We start from the raw sequence: 24,103 nt of genomic DNA, 5'->3' as shown, positions 1-24,103 counted from the left end.
CCAGGGCCACCCCAGGACCCCGCTCACCTCAGGACAATGCCAACGCAGAGGAGCGTTCCGAAGGCCAGGCTTCCTCCAGCCACCAGGAACGTGTACAGGGGTACTGGGGGCTCTTGCACTGGAGGGGAAAAGAGGAGGGGGAGCAGAAGGAAGAGAAAACAATAACCACTCAGCTGGTGCTATCAAAAGTCTCCAAGGAACCTCACCCTGGAGGAGGAAACAGCTCTGCTAACCAGCAGGCCTCTGGCCAGTGTTTTGGCCAAAGCCACGCTAGAAGAATCACTCCCAGCAGAGTCTGACAAACCCTGGGATTCTGCCACTTGGCAAGAGATACACCTCAAGCTCAGAGCTTCTGAGCACCTGTGGCCAGCCACAGGCTCCCACTCCCCTTCAGAGTGGCTTTTCTAGGGGTGCTGAGCCTGCCCCCATAAGGCACAGATGGGGGCAAGAAGCAGAAAGCTTTGGGGACCGCATCGATGGCAGCTCCATTGAGGACGATGCCAGGGAGGCCCAGGTCCTTTAAATCAAGTGTTTGGGTGCAGCGTTCTCCATGGGGCGTGATCGCTTGCCTGTCTCCCCACTTGGCATTCAAGCCCCAGCCATAGGATCTTCATTCGCTCTTCCATATGCCATGTTCTCCGCCCCCCCTCCCCCAACCCCAGGGCTCTCCGCACATGGTCTCACATCTCCCCCAGAACACGCTTCCCACCTTCCCTGCACCCCTTTTCTCTCCAGTCCTCCCCGGCCTTTGGGTCTCAGATGAGATGAGGACACTTCCTTTGAGCTGTGACCCCACTCCACGCTGGGTAAGTGCCAATTGTGAAATGGTTCGCTGATCTGTCTCATTATTCTTGTGGTTCCCTCATAATACCTTAGCTAACAATATCCAACTTGGACATACAAGGTCATAAAAGAATGTTTCTGCCTCTGGTCTTTTCCATGAAGCAGACTGGCCCCCTGCCGACATTTCCAAATAAGAAAGCACTTTCTACAGAGTTACAAGCCTTTGGTGCCCCTTAGGCCACAGGAATACACAACGATCCAGGGCTCACCTGGGAAGCTTGTCGTATTGGCAGGATAGTTCGAGGAGATGTTGTCATCGTCTCCGTTGGTAGTAGGTGCCTGTAAAAGACATTCCGCACTGTAAGCCCGTGTCTGTGGATTCCACCTTCATTCGGGACCCAGCTCAGGCACCTTCTCAACCCCCTCCCTGCCCCCAGACCCCCTACCACGCCTTTCCTTTATCTCATGTACCTCTCCAATTTTGACCTGTCACTTTCAACATCTGCAAGATTATCTGCATTATCTGCATCTACACCCCGCCTACTCAAGGTGGGGATTGCTTCCCATCTGCCACTCCACCAAGAGCTTACGCTGTCCTACGGGTCTGGTTCAAGGGCACAGGTACCACCCCTGACGAGGAAAACCACAGGCTGGAATCCTGGCTCTGTGACCACAACTAGCTCTGAGACCGTGGGCAGATTTCTCAGCTCAGGTGGGTGTCAGCATTCTCCCTGAATCTCAGTTCATGTCAGGATCAATGAGACGGCCAACGCAAGGCTCAGGGCCTGGGGCCTTGGCAGGCTCTCAGTCAGTCAGTGCCCTGACACCCTGTGCTGGGAGCGCTCTGGCCCAAGGGCCTGGACTTCACCCCGGAGTTGCTGGTCCTGGACAGTCCGCCACTGATGATGGGTGAGGTGCTGCCCAGCTCCGGGAGCGTGGAGCCTCCCCGCTGAGCATGTGGGAATTGGGGACCACGGAGGAGCTGCCGTGGGGTGGGAAATTGGATTACTCGAGGATTTGTTTAAGCGGCTTCGGCGGTAATCCTCTTTCCAGATCATTATGACACCAGGAGTCCACAGGGAAGGGCTCAGAGGAACTGAACCGGAGTCGCACGCTAAGCCTCCCATGGTGTCCAGAAGCTCAGGGTGAAACCGCATCCGCTGACGGGGCAGCGCAGCTTTGTGAGCCAGCCCCACGCTGCTCTACGCTTCATAAAGGCCCCGGGTCGAGAACTGCTGCTGCCCCGTCTTACAGAGCCTTCAGAAGGACACAGTTTGCCCACCGCCACACTGCCAGCAAGTGGCAGAGCTGGGACTGAAGCTACATTCTGACTGGTGCCAGCCACATCGCTAGCCGGTAGGTGTTGACCCTTTGACAAGAACACGAACTCACCTTCATGGAAGACACCTCCACCGTGGTCGCAGCTGAAAAACTCGTGGGTTCTGTGGATAGAAGACGTCTTATTAATGACTCATGGGCCCTGAAGTCCTGTCTGATGGGCTGCAGAAGCCGAATAAAGTTAATCACAACGTTATTTAAAAGGGCATCACGCTGCCCAGGCAGCGTGGCTCAGTAGTTACGCGGCGGCCTATGAACCAGGAGGTCACGGCTCCATCCCCAGTCGGGGGCGTGCAGGAGGCAGCCCATTGGAGACTCTCTTTCATCACTGATGTTTCTCTCTCTCTCCTTCTCCCTTCCTCTCTGAAGTAAAAAAATATATATATAAATATATAAAGAATTTAACATAAACAACAAGTTCTCTTCCTCTTGGGTGGACTTAGTACACGTTGCTCGAGGAGCGGCAGGGACCCAGGCCCATCAGGAGGCCCTTCCCCTCCATGGGAACAGTGTTTCTGCAGAAACCTCCCGGGCAGCAGGGGGCCAAGGATCAAAGTGGGCGTGTGGCCTGAGACCAGGCTCAGCAGCAAGCCTGGGCCCAAGGGACCAGGAACTGAAACAGGACTGGGTAGATTGTGGAGAATGCTCTGAAATTTAAAAGTATTTTCTTTCCAGTTTATCATTTCTCCATCAAGAAGTTAAAAACACCAGGGAATGGTTTACACAAAGATGTGCAGCCTCCCTGAGCCAGGAGCAAAATAACTCGTAAGAGGTGGAGGCGAGCATGCCATCCCCGGGAGAGAACAGCACACACTGGAGGGGACAGACGAGCATGTTCACGCCTCCTTCCCATGGTGCAGAGAGGAAACAGCGGCCCAGAGAGGGAGAGCAACTTGTCCAAGGTCACACAGCAAGCAAGCCCCAAATCAACCAAGAATAAATGGGAAGGACCCTTATTCTCATTGCGCTGTGTTCCTCCCAGCTGAGCCCAGCAAAGGACAGAATCACAGCAGAAAGTGACTGAAGGACGGATGGAGGGTCTGGGGGCGCTAGAATGAAAGCAAACACCAGGAGATGGGGCAGCGCTACTTAGGAAATATGGCTGACCGTGGATGGTCATTCAGTCCAGTGGTTCCCAAACCCAGCCATGCTCAGCCTTACCTGTGGCCTTTGAGGCTGCACCCTTGACCTATGGCCTCAGAATCTTGGGGATGGGACCAGACATCAGGGTTTTTAAAAGACTCCCCAAACCCAGAGAGAGGTTTTAGGAAGAAAGGGAGACCTGTATAGTTTCTACCCTCAGCTCTGACCCCCATCATAGCATGTGGTCCAGAGAAGGGCGTTTAACCTTTGGTGACTCAGTTGCCCAGGGGCAAAGTGGGGGTTTTAGTTTGGTATTATTTCAAATAACCCAGGAATGTTACCAGAATGAATAAAAGTTTTCTAATACAGAATAAAACTGTCTTACATAACAAGACTTTTTAAACATCTCCCAAGATGACCATGGGGGCCCCTAATTCAGACCATTTTGTCCCCTGAGACGGAAAGTGGAGCAACTGTTGCATCATTATTAATAATCATTTTCATTTTCCAGATGAAGAAATTAGGGCTCAATGAAGATAAGATTAATAATGCTAATAGCATACTAATAAAATACCGCTAATATGTCTAGCACCAACATTTTGAGGGTAACTACACACCAGTTCCAAATAGCTCATTTGCCTGTATTATCATCCCATTTCGCCCTCACAGCATCACACGAGGCGGGCCCTATTACCCCATTTTACAAAGACACCGAGACTCACGAAGGCTGTGGGAAGTTATTAGCATTGAAGAGCACATTCCTTTTCTGTTTAGGCAAAAGTATTTCCTATTTCTCCTCACGTATTTTATATTTCCTAACGCCTCACTTCACTGCTACATTGAGTGAAAGAGGGGAAGGAACTATGATTCACTGCCCCCTGTGTACTATTATTTTATAATAAAACTAGAGGCCCAGTGCACGAAATTCCTGCACAGGTAGGGTCCCTAGGCCTGGCCGGCAATCAGGGCCGATTGGGGCCTTCCAGCTGCTGGCTGGGGCCTTCCTTCGTTCCACGCCACCCCCTGGTGGTCAACGCACATCATAGTGAGAAATTGAACTCCTGGACTCCTGTGAGGTCACTTTGCATATTAGCCTTTTATATATATAGATGAATGAATGGCCATACTCTAATAAATGAGATTAATCGAAGGCCACATGTGTGTTGTGGGTTTTTTTTCATATGAGATTCTAAAACAAGAAACTTTTTTCCATTAATTTGAAAATTGGTTTGGGTTTACTCGCTTCAGTTTTGGAATACAGAAATTCAATATAAAAGACGGCAGAGACCTTCTTCATACAGGATGTGTAACCTTGGTCAAGACCCTTAACCTCTTTTTAGTCCTTGTTTCTTCATTTCTAAGCAAGGGGGTGGCTTCCTCCTGCACAGATCACCCGAGATTACACACTAAAAGCACCTAACTCTGGCCTGGAACACAATAATATTTGTTTAAAAACTGGCCCAGCCGAAACCGGTTTGGCTCAGTGGATAGAGCGTCGGCCTGCGGACTCAAGGGTCCCAGGTTCGATTCCGGACAAGGGCATGTACCTGGGTTGCAGGCATATCCCCAATGGGGGATGTGCAGGAGGCAGCTGATCGATGTTTCTCTCTCATTGATGTTTCTAACTCTCTCTCCCTTCCTCTCTGTGAAAAACCAATAAAATATATTTAAAAAATAAAAAAGTAAAAACTGGCCCAATTCTCAAAATTAGGAACAGAGAACACAATAACTTCTGGGATGTAATGTACAGCATGGTGACTATAGTTAATAACACTGTATTGTATATTCCAGAATTGCTAAGAGAGTCGATCGTAAAAGTTCTCATCACGAGAAAAAAAAATTGTAACCACTTGTGGCGATGGATTAAGTTAAGTAAACTTACTGTGGTGATCAGTTCACAATATATACATATATCAAATCATACAATGTTATAGATCCATTATTCTATATAATAAAAGGGTAATATGCAAATTAACCAAAGGGCGGAATGGCCAGTCGCTATGATGCGCACTGACCGCCAGGGGGCAGACACCCAATGCAGGAGCTGCCACCTGGTGGTCAGTGCACTCCCACAGGGGAGCACCGCTCAGCCACAAGCCAGACTGACGGCTGGCGAGCACAGCAGCCCACCTCCACGGCAGCGCTAAGGATGTCCGACTGTGGCTTAGGCCCGCTCCCCACGGGCCTAAGCCATCAGTCAGACATCCCCCGAGGGCTCCCAGACTGTGAAAGGGCACAGGCCAGGCTGAGAACCCTCCAACCCCCACCCCATTGAGTCCACAAATGTCATGCACCAGGCCTCTGGTATTTCAATAAAACTAGGGGAAAGAGAACATAATACATTTTTTTCTTAAAATGTTTAAATGGTATATAATTACAAGTTAAGATATGGGCTACTGGGTAGGGCCTGGGGTTGAAGTACAGAGAGGAAAAATAGGAGTGGACTGAGAATCAAAAGAGAAAAAAGAAAGAAAAAGGAAGCGACTGGGTGGCAGAGAGATGAGGGAACAAGGAGAGAAGGATGAACCACAAAGCCAGACACTCATGGGAAGAGCAGGGTTGGGGAGAGACAAAGACACACTCAGGCCAACCACCCACAACACCTTCCACTCTGCACATGCTCACTCCTTCCCTTGGCCTCACACCTTCCTTCACACCCTGTAAACCACCAACCAGAAAGTTAATCAGTGCTCCGCTATTCGAGGGAAAAGAAATCAAAAACCTCAGGAGGAGCTGACAGTCTCCCAGTGGGGTCTTAGCACCCCCAAGGATGGTCTGTAAACAAGTCTACTGTCCTTAGGCCAAAAGAGAAACATCCAGAAAAGGTGATGTGGATACCTAGTTGAAGTAAAGTTGCCAAAGTGTCCTTCATTCTGAGCTTATGCCCTATTTCATCCTCTCTTTTATGAAATAACTAGAGGCTCGATGCACAAATTCGTGCACGGATGGGGCTGATCAGGTGGGCTGGCAGGGGTGACACGGGCAATTGGCTGGCCGGCCCCGCCCCCTGGTCGAATGGACAATTCGCATATTAGCCTTTTATTATATAGGAAAGGAGGATGGTGATGGTGAACAGCCACAGCATTTTTCTTTAATTGTTCAATTTTTTGTCCTTACTCAGCAAAAGTAAAACTTGATGACCTTAGCCCAAGCTGGGAGACTCAATTGGTTGTGGGCTCGATTCCCATTCAGAGCACATACCTAGGTTGTGAGTTCAATCCCCGGTTGGGGAAGGTATGGGAGGCAACCAATCAATGTTTCTCGTCTCTCCCTCTTTCTCTCTCACTCTAAAATCAATTAACATACCCTCGGGGGAGGATTTAAAAAAAAAGTTGATGACCTTCTTGGGTCCTTTTTGAGATGTTATGGGCCTGTGAAAAAAAACCTCTGAGCTATGCAGACAGGCTGGGCAGGCAGCGAGAATGTAGGAGGAGGTGATGCAAAGATAAGCTGGATGGGAGAGGGAGCTGACCAGAGGATTACGTGGCTTGAGGATGGAAGGACATGCGTGTGAAGCTGGGCCAGGTTCAGTCCAGCTGGAGGAAATAAGGTAAGTGAAGGGGAGCCAGGCATGCGGCAGAGGTGGGCGGGCAGCGCGGGGAGGCCTTCTGTACACGCTCAGGAGTTTGAACTTCACGGGAAAAGTAATGGGGAAGCCGTGGCTGTGGGTTGGGGGGAGACAGATGCCCGCAGCAGTGGTGTGGCTCACACAGAGACAGGAGCTCGATAAGGAGGGCTGTTGTCAAATGCGCTCCCAGAATGGGATGGCCAGAGGGTTTAGATGACAATACAGGGTGGGGCAAAAGCAGGCTCACAGTTGTGAGTCCGTGAAACAGAGTTTATTCTTGTATTATTATTCATTAACGAGAGGCCCAATGCATGAAAATTCATGCACAGGAGGGGGGTCCCTCAGCCCAGCCTGCCCCCTCTCACAGTCCGGGAGCCCTCAGGGGCGGGAGGCGACCTGGCGATCAGGAGAAGGTGATGCCCCATCACACCTCTGCTGCTGCCACTGCCGGCAGCGCAAGCCTCTGCAGGCCCTGGTTACCAGAGCCTCAGGCAGCTCTGGGCGGCTGGAAGGCTGAGGGGACTGGGCACTGCCATCTTGTGGCTGTGGGCGCTGCCATCTTTGAGGGCGTGACAGTCAATTAGCATATTCTCTCCTTATTGGCTGTGGGCATTGCCATCTTTGAGGGCAGGGCAGTCAATTAGCATATTCCCTCCTTATTGGCTGTGGGCGCCGCCATCTTTGAGGGCGGGGCAGTCAATTAGCATAGTCCCTCCTTATTGGCTGTGGGTGCCGCCATCTCTGCAATGGTGTGAGAGTCAATTAGCATATTCCCTCCTTATTAGATAGGATTACTGCATTATTTTCCATATGAACAACTGTAAGCCTACTTTTGCCCACCCCTGTATATACCTCCCAGGATCCAAGCCAGGGAGACTCACCCGCCTGGAGAGTCCCCAGCCCTGGCCTCGGGGCACCCCAAAGGCCCTGCAAATGCAAACCTCTAGCACCCCCTTCAACCACTGGGATCCCCAAAAATGGGTCCACTCTGCTCTCTCCCTATCACACATAGTTCTCATTATTTTCTGGGAGTAGGTGAGGGGGTATGAAGCAAAGTGAAAGGAATTTGTTAGGGGCAAGAAATAACCCTCTTATGTCCAATGGGCTTTTCCCAGGCACCCTGCCCCACTTCGCAAAGGGGCTTCAGTCGTGGTGCCAGTCGTTTCTGGAGAGAGCTACTGCCCAGCTGCCCTGTCAGTAACCTCTTCTCCCTGCCCTTCCCTGCCCTCAGTGACACAGTCTCAGTGAGTCACCTGCCTTTGCTGGATGGAGAAGGGACCCCAATACCTATGACTCAGTGCCCTGCCCTCAAAAAGGGGAATCTCCCTGGGAACATAGCCCATGTGCAGCCAGGCACCAGCCTCAAGGGGGCAGCACCCACTGAGGCCCAGCTCATCAGCCCCGCCTCAGTGGGGTAGTGGATGGGGGTAAAGGAGTGAGGGGAGCCTCTGGTTTCTCTCTCGGATATATTCCCCCCTGGGGCTTTGAGGATCCCCCCAAAAGCACACATGTACAGGACGGGGAGTTCAAACTCTTCAGCTGCTTATGGGAGAAGAAGCCAAGTGTTCTGACTGAGCTCACACGGTCACTCTAGCAAGTCACAGAAGCACAGTGACCCGAGGCTGCAAAGTCAGAGACTGTGCCGCTGCTGTATCACCTCCCACTGCAGGGAGGACATCAACAATTTAAAAAGGAACATCACGGATGAGACCAGCTTCCGGGGGAGGTGCACAGAAAGGTGAGGAACCCACCAACCAGCCACCAACAGCCTGGGAACCAAAGCCCAAGCAGATGCAGATCCTCTGGGAATTCCGGAGGAATTCAGAGAGCAGGCTAGCAGACTTGTCAGGGGTGACCCCAGAGGGCGAGGCCCAGTGAGGCCAGAGCTGTTCACATAAGGAAGAACTTCCTACTTAAATAGACATTTCTGCAAAAAAAGATAAACAAATGGCCGAGACGCGCATGAAAAGATGCTCAACGTCACTATTCATTATGAAAATGCAAATCAAAACTGCAATACCACTTCACACACATTAGGACGGCCACTGTCCAGAAAACACAGCAAGTAAGAAGTGCCAGCCAGGATGTGAAGGAACTGGAACCCTGTGCATTGCTGATAGGAATGTAAAATGGTGCAGCCACTTGGAAAACAGTATGGCAGTTCCTCAAAAACTTAAAAATGAATTATCACCCCCTGGCCGGTGTGGCTCTGTTGGTTGGGTGGCGTCCCATGCACCAAAAGGTTGCCAGTTCAATTCCCGGTCGGGGCTCAATCCCCAGTAGGGGGTGTGCAGGAGGCAGCCAATTGATGTTTCTCTCTCACATAGCTCTCACATCAAAGTTTATCTCTCCCTCTCCCTCTCCCTCTTCCTCTCCTTGGCTCTCGCTCTAAAAACCAATTTAAAATGCAAATAAAAAGGAATTACCAAGTGAATCCCACTTCTAGGTTTACACCCAAAAGAATTAAAATGAGGGACCTGAACAGATATCCTGACTCCCATGTTCATAGCAGCATTGTGCACAATAGTCAAAAGGTGGAGGCAACCCAGATGTCCATCCAGAGAGGAACGGGTAGACAAAATGTGACATACACACAATGAGGTATCATCCAGCCTTAAAAGGGGAGGAAATGCTGACATTTTACAACATGGATGACTCTTGAGGGCCCTCTGCTAAGTGAAATACACCAGACACAACAAAAGGCAAATACTGCAATGTGATTCTACTTACATGAGGTACCTACAATATCAAACTCCGAGACAGAAAGTAACATGATGGCCGTTAGGGGCTGAGGGAGGGGGGATGGCGAGTTAGTGTTTATGGGCACAGAGTTTCAGTTCTGCAAGATGAAACAAGTTCTGAAGATGGATGGTGGCGATGGTTGCACAACAACGTGAAAGTCCTTAATGCCACTGAACTATAGATCCTTAAAAATGGTTAAAATAGTACAGTTTAAGTTATGCATATTTTGTAGCACAATTCAAAAATATTTTTTAAAGAAAGGACAAAACGGGATTCCTTAGAGCCGTTTGTGGAGATCTACGTTCAGCGGCTAGAATAAAAGGTAAGCGGGTGTCCACGGGTGTCCGCCTAGATCCGGGACATTTCCTCCGCACAATGTTGTCATTGACGTTCTTGCCTCACAAAGGCTCCAGGGCCACATTAATATTTGGTGTTCACGGAGTGCGCTGTGGTTCAAAGAGTGTACAAATCAAAGACAACTAAGAACGGGTCAACACAGTCCGGCCCAAAGGGCGTTGTCGTTCATTTAAATGCTTTTCCTACAGGCCCTAACCAGTTTGGCTCAGTGGATAGAGCGTCGGCCTGCGGACTGAAGGGTCCCAGGTTCGATTCCGGTCAAGGGCATGTACCTTGGTTTCAGGCACATCCCCAGTAGGGGGTGTGCAGGAGGTAACTGATCAATGTTTCTAACTCTCTATCCCTCTCCCTTCCTCTCTGTAAAAAATCAATAAAAAAAATATATTTAAAAAAATAAAATAAAATAAAATAAAAAATAAATAAATGCTTTTCCTACGGAAGATAGAGCAGTTAGGCCTCCCTTCGTACCCAGATCCGAGGGGAAAATAAGCTGAAGAAAAGGGTCCCGTGGAAAGCTGCCTTCGCTCTTGACAGCCAGGGAGCGCCGACAAAGATCTGAGCCTGCCCTTGACATCCTGTGCGGCCAATAAGGAAGACACCCTCAGCCCAAGCCCGCTCCTCTGGCTCCCCCAGGACAAGGACAAGGACGCCCAAACTGCAAAGCCAGGCTAGAGGAAACACCATCACATCACAGCCTCCACATAAAGTCCTCTCCCTGGGGCCTGGGGCCAGGGGAGGAGAAAGGGGTAGGGGTGGGGACAGGCCTGGGCAATGGATGCCACGTCTGTCTTCCCCATTTTACCCAGACACACTTGATTAATGAGTCTTTTGCTCTTTTCAAATTGCTTAGTGTTTAAGAACGACTGGTTTGGTTCACGACACTGCACAGGCTAAAGAGACCTGACACTGAAACAAGCCTGGGAGTCCTACACAAACACTGGGGACCGCATGACGAGGGGTGGTAAGCTCGCCATCTCTGGAAGCATTCAAGCAGAGGCGGGGTGGCCACTCTCTGGGCTGTAGTCAGAGAGATTCCTGCACTGGTCTAGGTCTGCTAAATCCTTATCACAGGAAAGAGTCAAAAGATAATGTCTCAAATTGTCTTCTTGGAAAAGCAAACAAACAGCCATATTAGGTTGTTGTTCAGCGCTGAGGAGGGTGCCAACAGAAGAAATAGAAACAGAAAGCCAAGCGGCATCCTCCAGAGAGCAGGACTGGACATGGGGAGGGGTGGGGCGAGGGACACGGGCTGTTATAAGCCCTTCTTTGCTTCTTTGCCTTGGGCATGTATTAATTGGATGAAAATTTTAGAAGTTAAAAAATATTCCCGTGGTGGCCCGGCTCGGTGGATCCGTTGATTTGGAGTGTCGTCCTGAACACCAAAAGGTCGTGAGTTTGATTCCTGGTCAGAGCACATACCTAGGCTTTGGTTTGATCCCCAGTAGAAGAGGCAACTGGTTGATGTTTCTCTCTCACATCAATGTCTCTCTCTTTCTCTCTCTCAAATCAATAAAAACATTTTTTTTAAATTCCCATGGGTTCAGTGAGGCTGAGATGGCCCCGGTCCCGGTGAGGTTGAATCGGCCCCAGTGAGGTTTAGACGGCCCATGTGGGGTTGAAACAGCCCCCGTGAGGCTGAGGTGGCCCCTGTGAGGCTGAAACGGCCCCCATGAGGCTGGGACAGCCCCTGTGAGGCGGAGACGGCCCCTGTGAGGCTGAGATGGCCCCTGTGAGACTGAGATGGCCCCTGGGAAGCTGAGAAAAATACCACATGAACTCACTCATTTATGGATAATAAGAAACATTATAGACTGATGAACAAAAATGGATACAGAGGCAGAGCAGCATTGAGCAGAATGTCAAACTACAGTGGGAAACCTGGGGAGGGTTGGGGGGAGTAGGAGATCAACTGAAGGACTTATATGCATGCATATGAGAATAACTAATCGACACAAGACACTGGGGGGTGGGGGGAGCCGGGGGAATGTCAAGGAGGAGAAAAAAGGAGACGTGTAATACTCTTTGTAATACTTTAAGAAATTAAAAAAAAAAAATTCCCATGGGTTAAAAAAAAAAATTAATCATGCAATTACTAAATAATTACTAAATAATACATTTCCAAAAATAATGAGTAACATTTAATAACATGGAAATGCTCACAATATTTTATATAATATATATATATATATATATATATATATATATATATATATCATATAGAAAATACACACAGACAGGAAAGAAGTATATTAAAATGTTCTAACTGGTTTTCTCTAGCTGGGAAGATATACCATTGATAATTATTCTTCGTATTTTTCTGGAATTTTTCATGTTCTATAACACACTTATTTCAATCATTCCTCAGAGGCAATTATTACTACCTTTAACATCTTTTTTTGTTTTTATTTACTTATTTTTAAATACTGTTATTGACTTTTAGAGAGAGAGGAAGGGAGAGGGAGAGAGAGAAGCATCGATGTGAGAGCGGAACATCAACTGTCTGGGTCCTGCACGCCCCCTACAAAACCTGGGCATGTGCCCTGACCTGTAATTGAACCAGACACCTTCTGGTGCATGGGATGACATCCAATCAACTGAGCCACACTGGCCAGGGCCTTTAACATCTTTTTTTTTTTTTTTTTAAATAAGAAGCATTAGTAACCGTGGTAAGTTAAATATAGCTACAAATTCTTTGCGGCTGCTGCCATCAAGTTGTGAAATGATTTCCCCTCTTTGAGTCCGGGCTGGCCTCCTGGAAGGGGCCAGGCTTCAGGGAAGAACCCAGGGCCCCAGCCACCTGCCGGCACCAACCGTCAGGCATGTGAGGGAGGCCCCCTAGGGTCCTGCAGGCCTGACGCAACCTCGTGTACTGTCTCAGGCAAGACCAACATGAGCGCTGCCTCGCTGACTCATTTTCAAAATCCTGAGCAGATAAATGGTTTGTTTTACCCCGAGTTTGGGGGTGACTTGTTATATAGCAACAGGTAACTGATACAGCAGCAATGCTGAAATATCCCTTCCGTGCCCACCAGCACCTACCTGTCCAGGGGGTGCCCAGGACCTCATGGCTCCACTCGCTCCACAGGCCGTGCCCAAATTCCTCCCGGGCGCGCAGCTGCACCACATGCCTCATGCCACTCCAGGCATCACGGATGGTGCAGCGATACTGGAGCTCCTTGACCTGAGGGCAGAGGCACGTTACTCTCCACAGGGACAGGATGCCCTTGGCCGCCCTGCCCTTCAGCCCTCCCTCTCTCAGGTCTAAGGGGCGGCTCGGCTGGGCATAGCTTCTCCAAGGGCTGCCATCACCCCAGCAGCTCAGAAACACGGGTGCCCTCCGGGCCAACACAGACAGAAGCTGGAAGTCACTGTCCCACCCACATGTACCGTGGAATTCTGCTGGCCACATCCCGACATGCTCACAGCCCCACTCGCTTCCCAGGTCACTCCCGCGCTCACCAATAGGCCTGTACAAGGAGGTTTTCATTTCCCTTTTATAGGTGATGCCGCCATTTCAGAAAGGCTCAGAGACTCCTCCAGAGCCACGCAGGTGGTGAGTGCGGAACAGGACCCAGAACCCGTTGCTTTCTTCTAGCAGCCTTTCTACTGCCCCTGAGTAGCCAGGGGCACTTTTCTATCCAGAAGTAAGAGAAGTTACCATCAATGTGGTGAATGTCTTGGACCGTTCCGCCCGGTATCGCAGTTCGAACTGCAGCCTGTAGAAATATGAGTTCCAGGAGGGCGGGTCTCGCCAGGTGACAGTGAGCCAGCGGGGGTTTCGGTCCACGGCGGTGACCGTGATGTTGACGGGTGGGTCAGGTCGCACTGTGGGAAAAGGATGCTCTTTGTAGTGACAAGCATGGTGCCGAGGAAAGACCCCCCCCCAAGGCTGTGCAAACCCCCACAGCAGGACGCCACCCCGGCCCGAGCACTTCCCCCGCACCCCTGGTCAGCCACAGCCTGACCTTTTGTCAAGTGAAGCTCCAAAGGCCCCAGCTCACCAAACCCCCACCCAGCCCCTCCCTGCCCCTCGGAGAAGCCCAAGAGGGAAACAGCTGGAAGGGGCCCCGGAGGCCTGGGAGAGCTTACGTACGGATTCCGTAACCCTCAAATGTGTAGGGTCTGCTGGACTTGCCGCCAGCACTGTTGGCGACGCACAGGGACACAAGGTGGAAAGAGTTGTCTCCCTCGGGGACGGCCAGCTGGCAGGAGAACTTCTGGGACTCCCGGGAATACTGGCACGGCTCCTGGGAGTCTTCCGGCGGACCATGCTGGCTGCCAACACAAAACAAGAGCCGCCCACTCTCAGATTCCCCGAGGACTCGGGACTGGGGGGGCGGGCCATGGCGAGGGGGGCCGGGCTCTGCAGGCTGGCCCTGGCGCTGAGTCCCGGCTCCACACGGGGTAGTTCTTGCTACTTTGAGTAAGTTATCTCCTCTCTGAGCCATTGTTTGCTCATCTGAAAATGGGAAGATTTGTAGTACCTGCCTGGTGGTTAATTGAAAAATGAGTGCAGCCCTGGCCGGTTTGGCTCAGTGGATAGAGCGTCGGCCTGCGGACTGAAGGGTCCCAGGTTCGATTTTGGTCAAGGGCACATGCCCGGGTTGTGGGCTCGATCCCCAGTGGGGGGTGTGCAGGAGGCAGACGCTCATGATTCTCTCTCACTGTGGATGTTTCTATCTCTCGCCCCCTCTCCCTTCCTCCCTGAAATCAATAAAAATATTTTTTTACAAAAATGAGTGTAAAACATCTAGCTGGGGCCCATGGGTCAAAGGTGCTGAAGGGGGGTGCACTCTGCCAGGTCCTGTGCTCCTGGAAAGGCGGGGGAGGGGCGGGGGTGGGGGGCAGCCTGGAGAAAAGCCATCCAGAAGCACAGGGTGCCGGGGGTTCGAAGGTGGGAGCATTTCTGGCAGGTGAGCCCAGAAAGGAAGGCCGGGTGACTGAGGATATTGGAGGTGAGTCAGACACCGGCCCACCTGGCCTGGGAGCCTGAGACGTCACCCACTTCTGACATGCGTGGGCATGTGAGGCCACAGCAGCCACTCGCCCGCCGCAGGGGTGACGAATCACCCACCAACCTCCTGTTACGGGTTTGAACCCCAGGCCCAGAACCAACTTCTGGGAAGCCTGCCCCAACCTCCCCAGACTGAGTTAGAGCTTCCCTGACTCCCTTCTTCACTCCCTCCATCCCACCCAGACTTCCATCCCACCCAGCCCGGCCCACAGCTGATGCTGAACTCACCAAAAGGAACCCCGGTGACACGAATGGGCGAGCAAGCACAGCTGGGGAGGGCGTGGATGTGTGCACAAAGCAGGACACACAACCTCCCTCCAGGGGCCTGTTTCACCCCCAGCAGCCCAGGGTCTGAGTCGGGCCTGAGTGGGTTCTGTGGTCCCCCAGGCTCTCACAGTTGCTCCCTACCCCACTTCCTCACTCCAAGGCAGAGGCACCCGGCCAGGCAGGAGGACAGAGTGCCTGAGGCTGCTGACAGGAGGAAGGTGTGAGCTAAAACCTCTCTCTCTCTCTCTCTCTCTCTCTCTCTCTCTCTCTCCCTCTCTCTCTCTCTCAAAATGCCAGTAACGAACACACAAAGTATTCTAATAAACTTGCTAAGGCTGGTCTAGGCAGCTGACCCTGGAAACTGAATCACCCGGTTGAACTCACTGTTCAGATTTTTTGATACCCTGGTGACTGACAGCCCAAACTCCAATAGGAGCACCTGGGCTAAGGGGCCCTCAGCTCTGGGATGGAGACAGACCGAACTGCAGAGGTGTGCTGGTTTTCAGCATCTCCCCCTCCTCTACATCCCTGCCACAACTCATCCCATCTCCTGGAGCGAAGAGGCGCCCCAGGCAGGTGTGACTTCCACCACCACCACCACCACCCCCTCCGGCTCCCTCTCCGCCCTATCACCACTTCCCCTCCATCACCACTTCCCCCCTATCACCACTTCCCGTCGTCTGCCATTATCAAGGGAAGCACTTGATAAGCTCACCAGGTCAGGACACCTGGACACAATAATGAGCGGCTTCCCTTCCCCGGCCAGCGCCATTTGCATCTTCAGAACAACGCCCCAAACCGTAGCGTTGAATAAGGTCAGGCCGACTGGGCTGGGCTCCTAGCAGAGCTACCAGCAGGATGACTTACCCAAGGAAATCAGTTTCTCGATCTGTTACAGAGAAAAATGACACCCACTTCCCACGCCTGTTGTGGCGGTTGACAGGACAGATATCCTAGCACAGTGGCCAGCAGGGGAGAGCACGGAGTTTGTCTGTTTCCTCTCTCATTCCCTCCTCTTCTTCCCAGAGGAATTAATTATTTTCTAATATTTTCTGATGATAAAATTTTGGAATCACTGGCTGGCCAGTGCCACTTGGCTCCTTTGAGAGCCCCCCCTCCCCCGGCCCCACCCCCTACACCCTGCCCCCCCGCCACCTCCCAGGGCCTCAGTGAAGGATGAGCAGACATAAACACAGCCCAGACCAGGATACTTACAACTTCCTCACCAACAACAAGGCCCTGGTGCTCTGGGAGGGGGGGCTCTGAGGGCTCCACTCACAGATCACGTTGCTGATGGGGCTCTTCCGGAAGCAGGAGAGCTTGGGCTCCTCTGGAGGACCTGGAAGCCAGCACACGGGGCCGAGGTGAGCTCTCCTCCCTCCCCTTCTCGGGGAGCCCCTGGCTTAGCCATCCTCACCGCGCGCCCCCCTCCCCAGCTCTGGCGCCAGCTGGGACCCAAACAGCCACATACTCAACAGTGGCTGGGAGCTTAAAGGACCTCACAGTGGCAAAGGGAGACGCCCAGGGCTACCCTGTCTAAAGGGGAGAGAGAGAACAATCCCCAACATGGGGGCTTTGGAGTCACCAGGCCAGCTCTTTTCCGTTTCCTCCACAGGGTCCCGGGGACATGTGACAGGGAGACAGTGCCTCGGCACAGGGCTGGCGCACGGGGCACCTGGCTCCAGCGCGTCTTAGACGTGAGGGAGCTGAGAGCCTGCTGATTCTCAAAACAAAGCTGGTTGGTCTGAGAGTGTCCAACATCCTATGTCCATGTGTGCACACACTCACACTTCCTCCCCATGTAATCTCTGTACTGACTCTGAGGGAAGGTAATACAGTTGGGCCCTGACTTACGAGTGTCCCGACTAACGAGTTTTTTGAGATACCAGCTGTCTCTCCGCCGATTTTTTGCATTGAGTTGACAGAGTAATTTGAGTTAACGAGCTCCTTAACGAGCTTGGTCTCGGAAGGAATTAAACTCGTAAATCAAGGCCCCACTGTAACATTAATTTACTTTACCAAAGAGGAGGCTGAGGAGCAGAGACGTTAAGCTGTAAAGGAGGAGGCACACCCAGGCCCCCTGGCTCCCACCTCTGGCCCTACCTGCACATCAAGGCCAGCGGGACGGGATCCCCACCAGCCAGGTGCACCCACCCAGTGGGAATTCCCGCCAGTCTCGCTGGCAGACGTCGGCGGGCCTGTCCCCAGGATCCATGGGCCAAGGAATAAACAGGAGCCTGGGATGCAGAGAGCCATCCCGTCCCCGAGAGCTCGGCGGACACAACTCACCCTCCACCAGCAGGCGCACGGTTCCAGCCGGGAGGCCGTCCCGGTAGCATGAATAGTTCCCGGAGTCGTTGAGCTGCACGGACCTCAGGAGCAGCCTCCTCCCCGAACCAGCCCATCTGTCGTGGCTCGAGACTGTCGCCGGGGTCCCGAGCACCCAGTGAACCGTGGCATTGCCTCCCGGTTTCCCGCTGGGGCAGGTCAGGGTGACGTTGGCGCCGGGCCTGCTGGCCAGCACATGGCTCTCCACCTCTGGGGACAGAGGAGACGCGCAGTCAGTCCACGGCGAACGGACCAACTTCATTCCTGACTTGGGGAAGCCCCGCGAGGCTTCAATACGAAACATCTCCCAAGTCCACCTCGTGGTCCAGGCCTCCGCCTGGGTGATGGCAGCAGCCTCCCCGTGGCCCCAGGCCCCAGCCTTGGCCCTCTCCACCCAGCTGCCCAAGGGAGCCCTCGAAGCCTCGATCCAGCCTCCCCACATTTTTGCTTAGAAAACCCTTTGAGGGCCTGCCACTGTTCACGGCCTAGTGTCCAAAATTAAAGGAACAAGTACATTTTTTTTTAGTACAGATTATATATTCATGCTCTAAGATATAAATTAGTCCAGCCACCTTGGACCAATTTTTGTTGTTGTTGTTGATCCTCACCCGAGGATATTTTTTCCATTGATCTCTAGAGAGAGTGGAAGGAAGGGAGGGAGGGAGGGAGAGAGAGAGAAAAACATCGACGGGAAAGAGACACATCAATTTGTTGCCTCCCACAGGCTCCCCGACCAGCCCTACGGGACCGGACCACACCTGCAGCCCAAACACGTGCCTTGACCTGGAATCAAACTCGAAACCCTTTGGTGTGTGGGCCAACACTCTATCACTGAGCCACACCAGCCAGAGCCCACCTTGGACTAATTTGTTAACCCATCTCTTAAATGAGTCCAAGGAGCTGAGGGCACTGGGGCCAGGGAAGACAGCCAGTTTCCCAGGAAGCACACTTAGTCCTTCAAACCAAATGTCCAACCACTCATTAGCAAGCAGCAGCAATACATCTGGCCCAAGATTCTGTAGGGGCCCAGCAGCTGCCCGAGCATCCTACCTCACCCCCCACCCCTGCTCTCGCGCCTGGAGGAGGAGCGCCAGTCTCTCTCAGACCTGCAGAGCCTTCTCGCTTGGGAGAGGGTTTTAACCTCACACCTGGCAGACTGTCCTTCCTCCCACCCCATCCGAGGGGGCTGTCAGCAAGGAGGGCCTAAGGCTCAGTGACTCCCAGAGGCTGACAATCCCAAAGCCAGGGCTGGTTGTGCAAACCGACCATTGGCCACAGCCCAGGGACCAGGGACATGGGCATCAAAGGGACAGAGATGGCGTCTCCTGGGGCTGGGCCCTGCCTGGTGGCACAGGCTGCCTTCTCACTTCACCACTGGGAGCCGGAGTCCTCTGCCCCGAGGCTGCAGTAACAAGTAGTGCAATCACTGTCCCTGAGCACCCGCTCCGCTTCTGCACCCTCCAGCCTCCCCCACACGGTGTTCCGTCCTGGGGTTCGTCTCCCTTACTTTTCTTTTAAATCCGCACCCGAGGACATTTTCCCCTTGGTTTTCAGACAGAGTGGAAGGGAAGTGGGAGGGGGAGAAACATCGACATGAGAAAGAGGTACCGACGGGTTGCTTACCGCACACACACCCTGACCTGGGCCGGAGATCGAACCTGCAACCGAGGTCCATTTGATTCCTTGACTGGGAATCAAACCCGAGACCCTTAGGTCCGTGGGCTGACACTCTAACCGCTGAGCCCAACTGGCCAGGGCATCCCTCCCTGACTTTGAAAAATAATAGACTCACTACTCATGCGATGTATTTTTATCATTCATTGTGTTTCTGTGATTTATTTACATGTAGCTCCAGTGTGTCTTTTTCACCGCTGTGTAATATTCCATTGTGCAGCCCGAACCGGTTTGGCTCAGTGGATAGAGCGTCAGTCTGCGGACTCAAGGGTCCCAGGTTCGATTCCGGTCAAGGGCATGTACCTTGGTTGCGGGCATATCCCCAGTAGGGGGTGTGCAGGAGGCAGCTGATGGATGTTTCTCTCTCATGGATGTTTCTAACTCTCTATCCCTCTCCCTTCCTCTCTGTAAAAAAAGCAATAAATTTTTTTTTTTTTTAAATTCCATTGTGCAGCTACAGTAGATCATCTCCCATTGAGGGAGGTCTGAGTCATATCTCAAAGGGTGTGGCTATCAACTTTCTCACATGTGGCTTTTGGTGCATTTTTCCGAGTTTCCCTGAGTAGAATCGCTGGTCCTAGTGTGTGTGTGTCACCCGTGTCCTTTTCCTTCATAACAGAATACACAGTCCAGTGGATTCAAGTCCGAAAAGCGCCTGGTGGAGATACAGCTTGCCACTTTCAGTTCACATACTGATTTCCATCTGTGCCTGAATGAGGTTACGTTAGGAGACGTACCAATACTTCTGATCACTACATTGATATTTTCACTTTTCCATTTTCCACTTGATAAAGCAGCTGCAAGGATTAAACCCCACAGGGACATTGAGCTCATGCACGAATTACCATCTCTGCAGGAACAGAGATGGAGCCGCTCCTGTCTGCTGGTGGGAGGCCCCGCGGTGGGGTGCATGCAACACCCCTCCACCAGCTGATGAGCAGACATCAGAACTCACAGGCAGCCGGGGGCACCAATACAAAACACGGGGCAGGTGGCATGAAGGTCCAACTAGGGGCCGAGGGCCACAGGCGGCTCATCCTCTCACTGGCACTTTTCACATGGCACGGTCCCGGACTGTACACACCTCCCCACCCCCAACCATAACTAGGAGACCGTGAGCTCCTGCTTGCACTCATCAGAGAGTTCAGTGGGTGCTTAATAAATGCTTGTTCCATGTAGGGCACCTACATGGTCTCCACCTGGACAGGGCCTCCACATTAAAAACAGCTGACACATTGCCCTGGCCGGTTTGGCTCAGTGGATAGAGCGTCAGCCTGCAAACTGTAGGGTCCCGGGTTCGATTCCGGTCAAGGGCACGTGCCTGGGTTGCAGGCTCGGTCCAACATGCAGGAGGCAGCCAATCAATGATTCCCTCCCATCATGGATGTTTCTATCTCTCTCTTGCTCTCCCTTCCTCTCTGAAATCAATAAAAATGTATTTAAAACAAACAAACAAACAAAAAACCAGCTGACACAGTGGTCTAGAGGTGCCCCCTCTGGTGGTACAATGGACAGGCCCTCCACGGAGACCAGACCAGCTCGCCCCAACGAGGAGACGCTGGGGAAAGCACTCCCCGTGAGTCCAGCGCCCACGGGAGCTCTTTCCTGCGCCTGCTTTGCCAGTTCCAGGAAATGTGTGTCCCTGCTCACTTCCCTTACCCAGTCCAGATGGAAGCTCTTGCCATGTTTGGTGACCCTCCGAACAATAGCAGGGGCTGTTCTGTTCCTGCGCTCGCGGACAATGGCCAAACTATTTGGGCAACTCGCAGCAATAGCAAATAAAAAGCCTATTTTCCTCTTCCACAAAAGCAGAGCTGCGGGAGAAACATAATGGCCACTTCCTCTGCCAGGGAACTTGAGTAACAGTGTTCTTTAAAACTGAGTCACCTTTTTTTTTTTAATGGGAGATGATTAATTATAAACCAGCCATTGGCAAGTGTCGCCTGTCCGGGCCCTTCTTCCTGACAGATCTCTTCTAGAGCCTGAGCAGCACCGCGCTAACTCAGCTTTTTGAAGCGCTGGATACAGGATGGTCACAAAAACTCGGAGGAAAGACCACAAGGAGACAAACGTGCTAATGGCAGCGTGGGCAGCGCTCCCCCTCCCACCCGCCCACTCACCCCTCTGCCCCGACCCCACCCGACCTCTGAGTCAGACCCCTGACTGCGGGTGGCCGTGTCACGTGGGGTGGGAGCCCACGGGTGTTTCTGGGAGGAGGAGGGAGGGGTGTTCACAGAATGCCCTCCTGGTCTCTCTGCCCACCTCGCCAAAGGATGAGACCAGACGGTTTCTTGCTTTTCATCTTTCTGTAGTTTTTGAATTTTCTATAAGTTGTTTGTATTACTCTTAATATATTATATATATATATATATATTTTTTTTTTTTTAAACAAAAAAGGTACATAGCCAGGTCTGTCCAAGTTATTCTGTCTAGGCTGGAGGGCAGGGACGGAGGTGGGACACAGCACGATGGTCACCAGGGAACAGGGGTAGGTGAGGGTGGATTTTTCTGAGCACCTTCCCAGCCAGAAAGTAGTTACCTCCCCCCCCCGCGCCCCCCCCAGCCCCCCTTGCAGCTTCAGCGCTCTGGCCTGATCCCCTGGGGGACATAAGGTCACCATTCCTCCCATCTGCCGCTGTTTGTTCCCTGGAATCTGCCAGAGCCCTCCCAAAATAGGCCCTACTCACCGAGAAGAGACCCAGCGAGGAACAGGTGAGGAGGGTGCTCCTGAGAGCACCCCTTCCCGCTCCTCACACACGCACCCCAGCCTCGCTCACACTCCCAGCCCGGGCGGCAGGGGCGCGGCAGGGAGTGGCGGGCCCTGCACAGCCTGACATTTAGCAAAGAGCACACTGTTTAGCATTCGTGCTTGAGCAGTTCAGTTGCTCGGTCTTTTAAGGCCAGGGTTGCAAGCCTGTGCCTGTCTCAAGGATTCATGATTTTTTGTACATTCATCATGTACAAGGCCCCAAACTCCCAATCCCAGGGGACAGAACTGACAGTTATTGAACATGCACTAGGCACCGACACACCTCTCCTCCTTATCCGTGTCATGGTCTCGTTTAACCTACACAGACCTCCATGGAGAACTTAAAAACCTACCTATAATACAGGCCACCCTGAGATACGTGCTCCCGACATACTGAGGAAGTCATGAGGGTGAAATCATTCAAAAGGGGTGGGGAGGGGAGCCCTCAGGATCCCAGGGAAGGGAGATCTGAGTTGGGCCTTGAGAAGCGCGTGGGAGTTGGAGAAACAGAGCCTCAGGGAATGGCATTCAGTGAAGAGGGAACAGCAAAGAGAAGTGAGAACCCAGGGAGGGCAAGTGCCTGGAGTTTTCCACGGGTTATACTCTCCACCGGGGACAGTCTCGTCTTGGTTTGTTATTTAACATAAAGCACATCTCTGAATGCGGGAGGCAGACGGGCAGAGGGGAAACGGCCCTGTGTGGTCAGAAGACCCGGGTTCTATTCCCTGTCTGGCCAATGACGGGCAGCCCTGGGCGCGTCACAGCCGCCGCACAGCCCCATTCGCCTGCGCCTTTTCCGTAAGACCATGATCCGAAGCTCCCTGCTGCCCCCATTCCTGCAGTCTAGCGTCTTACCACGCCGAGCATTCGCTCTCAGAGGGCAGGAAGCATGTGTGTGTCTGTGTAGCTCAGACAACAGCCCTGCCTGAAGACACATAATCAGTCTACGGATTTATTATTCTCATAGTGGATGACTTTTGGAGAGGAGTGACAGCCAGGTCACCCCACTGCCCTCGGACACATGCTCCTCCTCTCCCTGGAGAGCCGCAGGAGAGAGGCCTTCCCACACCCTCCCTGGCCTCCCATTCTCTGAGGGGAGGAGAGATTAGGTCCTCGTCACCCCTGGCAACCTATCCCACACCCCAGCCTGGAGCCACATAACCCCACTCCCTGCGACACCTCTCAAAGGTGGGGGGGTGGTGGGAGGGCCAGCCAGCCCTGCGAGGGTGGGTCCTCATTCCGGACCTAGGTAAGGTTGCTGTTTTCCTACTTTTCACCTCTCCAGGGTAACGTGCAACGCAACTAGAGAAAAACACACGCACACAGTCGTATTTCTCAACTCACACAGCTTGTCGCTGCTCCCGACAGCAAAAACAAGTTCAGCTCCCCGGCCCAATTATGTAAGCAGCGAAGCAGCTGCCAGCGCACCACGGGGACACAGGCTTAGCTTAGCACACGCCTGCTGATCCCACTGCCCTGGTCTGAGCGGAGACGCAGGTCCCGCCGGCCAGCCGGCAGCTGGCCGCACAGCAGGCCCCCAGCCTCTCCGGTTGCAGGGACACAGGACTGTAGATGAGGTCACAGGGAATGAAAGGTCCTGTCTCGGCGACGAGGGGGGCGGCTGTTGAGAATCTCCGGGAAACCAGTGCAGAATTTGGGCCCACGGGGCCTGGGGCCTCGGACAAGTTCCCAGGGTTCATCCCCTGGCCCTGCCTCCCCATCGAAGGGCTGACACCAACCTCCTGGCTTTCGATGTAACAATAACCTTAACGATCATTACCACTCATTAGCACTGATTCCCACGTGCCCGTGAGAGCTCCCCACCCCGAACAACCCTGCTGCTGAGGGAGGCTTGGCCCCACGCCACTGTTGAGTCCAGGAAGTTGGGAGACATTAAGGAACTGGCCCACATTCACACCCTAGAGAGGGAGGGGTCTGCATGGGCTGCAGGCGAGTCTGGCCCCAGCCTCTCTCTCTCTCTCTGGGGGCCAGGTGTCGCCCTAGGCTCCACCCTCAGCTGCCCTTTCTGGGCTGCCCACCACCCTCTATAGATCTCTCCCTGCCTTCCAATTTCCTCACTTCTACCCTGCCTGCTCTTCTCACTCCTGTCCACCCTCCACAGAGGCCTGGGGAAGGGAGTCTGGGCTGAGGGTACGTGGAAAGGGGTGGGGGGTTTCGGGGAAAGGAATCTAGCCCTGCC

At 52.7% G+C, this 24,103-nt stretch overlaps 1 protein-coding gene across 1 annotated transcript in view; it reads right to left on the bottom strand.

The window, feature by feature from the left end:
• IL6R (interleukin 6 receptor) overlaps positions 1 to 24,103 on the bottom strand; it is a gene marked incomplete at both ends in the record, with an annotated part of 38,403 nt that overhangs the window by 4,819 nt on the left and 9,481 nt on the right. The window contains 8 exons of the mRNA XM_081113058.1: positions 28 to 118; positions 1,053 to 1,122; positions 2,176 to 2,225; positions 12,911 to 13,052; positions 13,530 to 13,696; positions 13,965 to 14,146; positions 16,368 to 16,491; positions 17,442 to 17,690. Coding sequence (XP_080969184.1) covers positions 28 to 118; positions 1,053 to 1,122; positions 2,176 to 2,225; positions 12,911 to 13,052; positions 13,530 to 13,696; positions 13,965 to 14,146; positions 16,368 to 16,491; positions 17,442 to 17,690 — 1,075 coding nt within the window. The remainder of the gene's footprint in view (positions 1 to 27; positions 119 to 1,052; positions 1,123 to 2,175; positions 2,226 to 12,910; positions 13,053 to 13,529; positions 13,697 to 13,964; positions 14,147 to 16,367; positions 16,492 to 17,441; positions 17,691 to 24,103) is intronic.

Source organism: Myotis nattereri (assembly GCF_964212035.1).
Source record: "Myotis nattereri genome assembly, chromosome: 18".
Classification (NCBI taxonomy): Eukaryota; Metazoa; Chordata; class Mammalia; order Chiroptera; family Vespertilionidae; genus Myotis; species Myotis nattereri.
The sequence above is the reverse complement of the archived record's forward strand: the minus strand, read 5'-3'. Positions and strand labels throughout refer to the sequence as shown.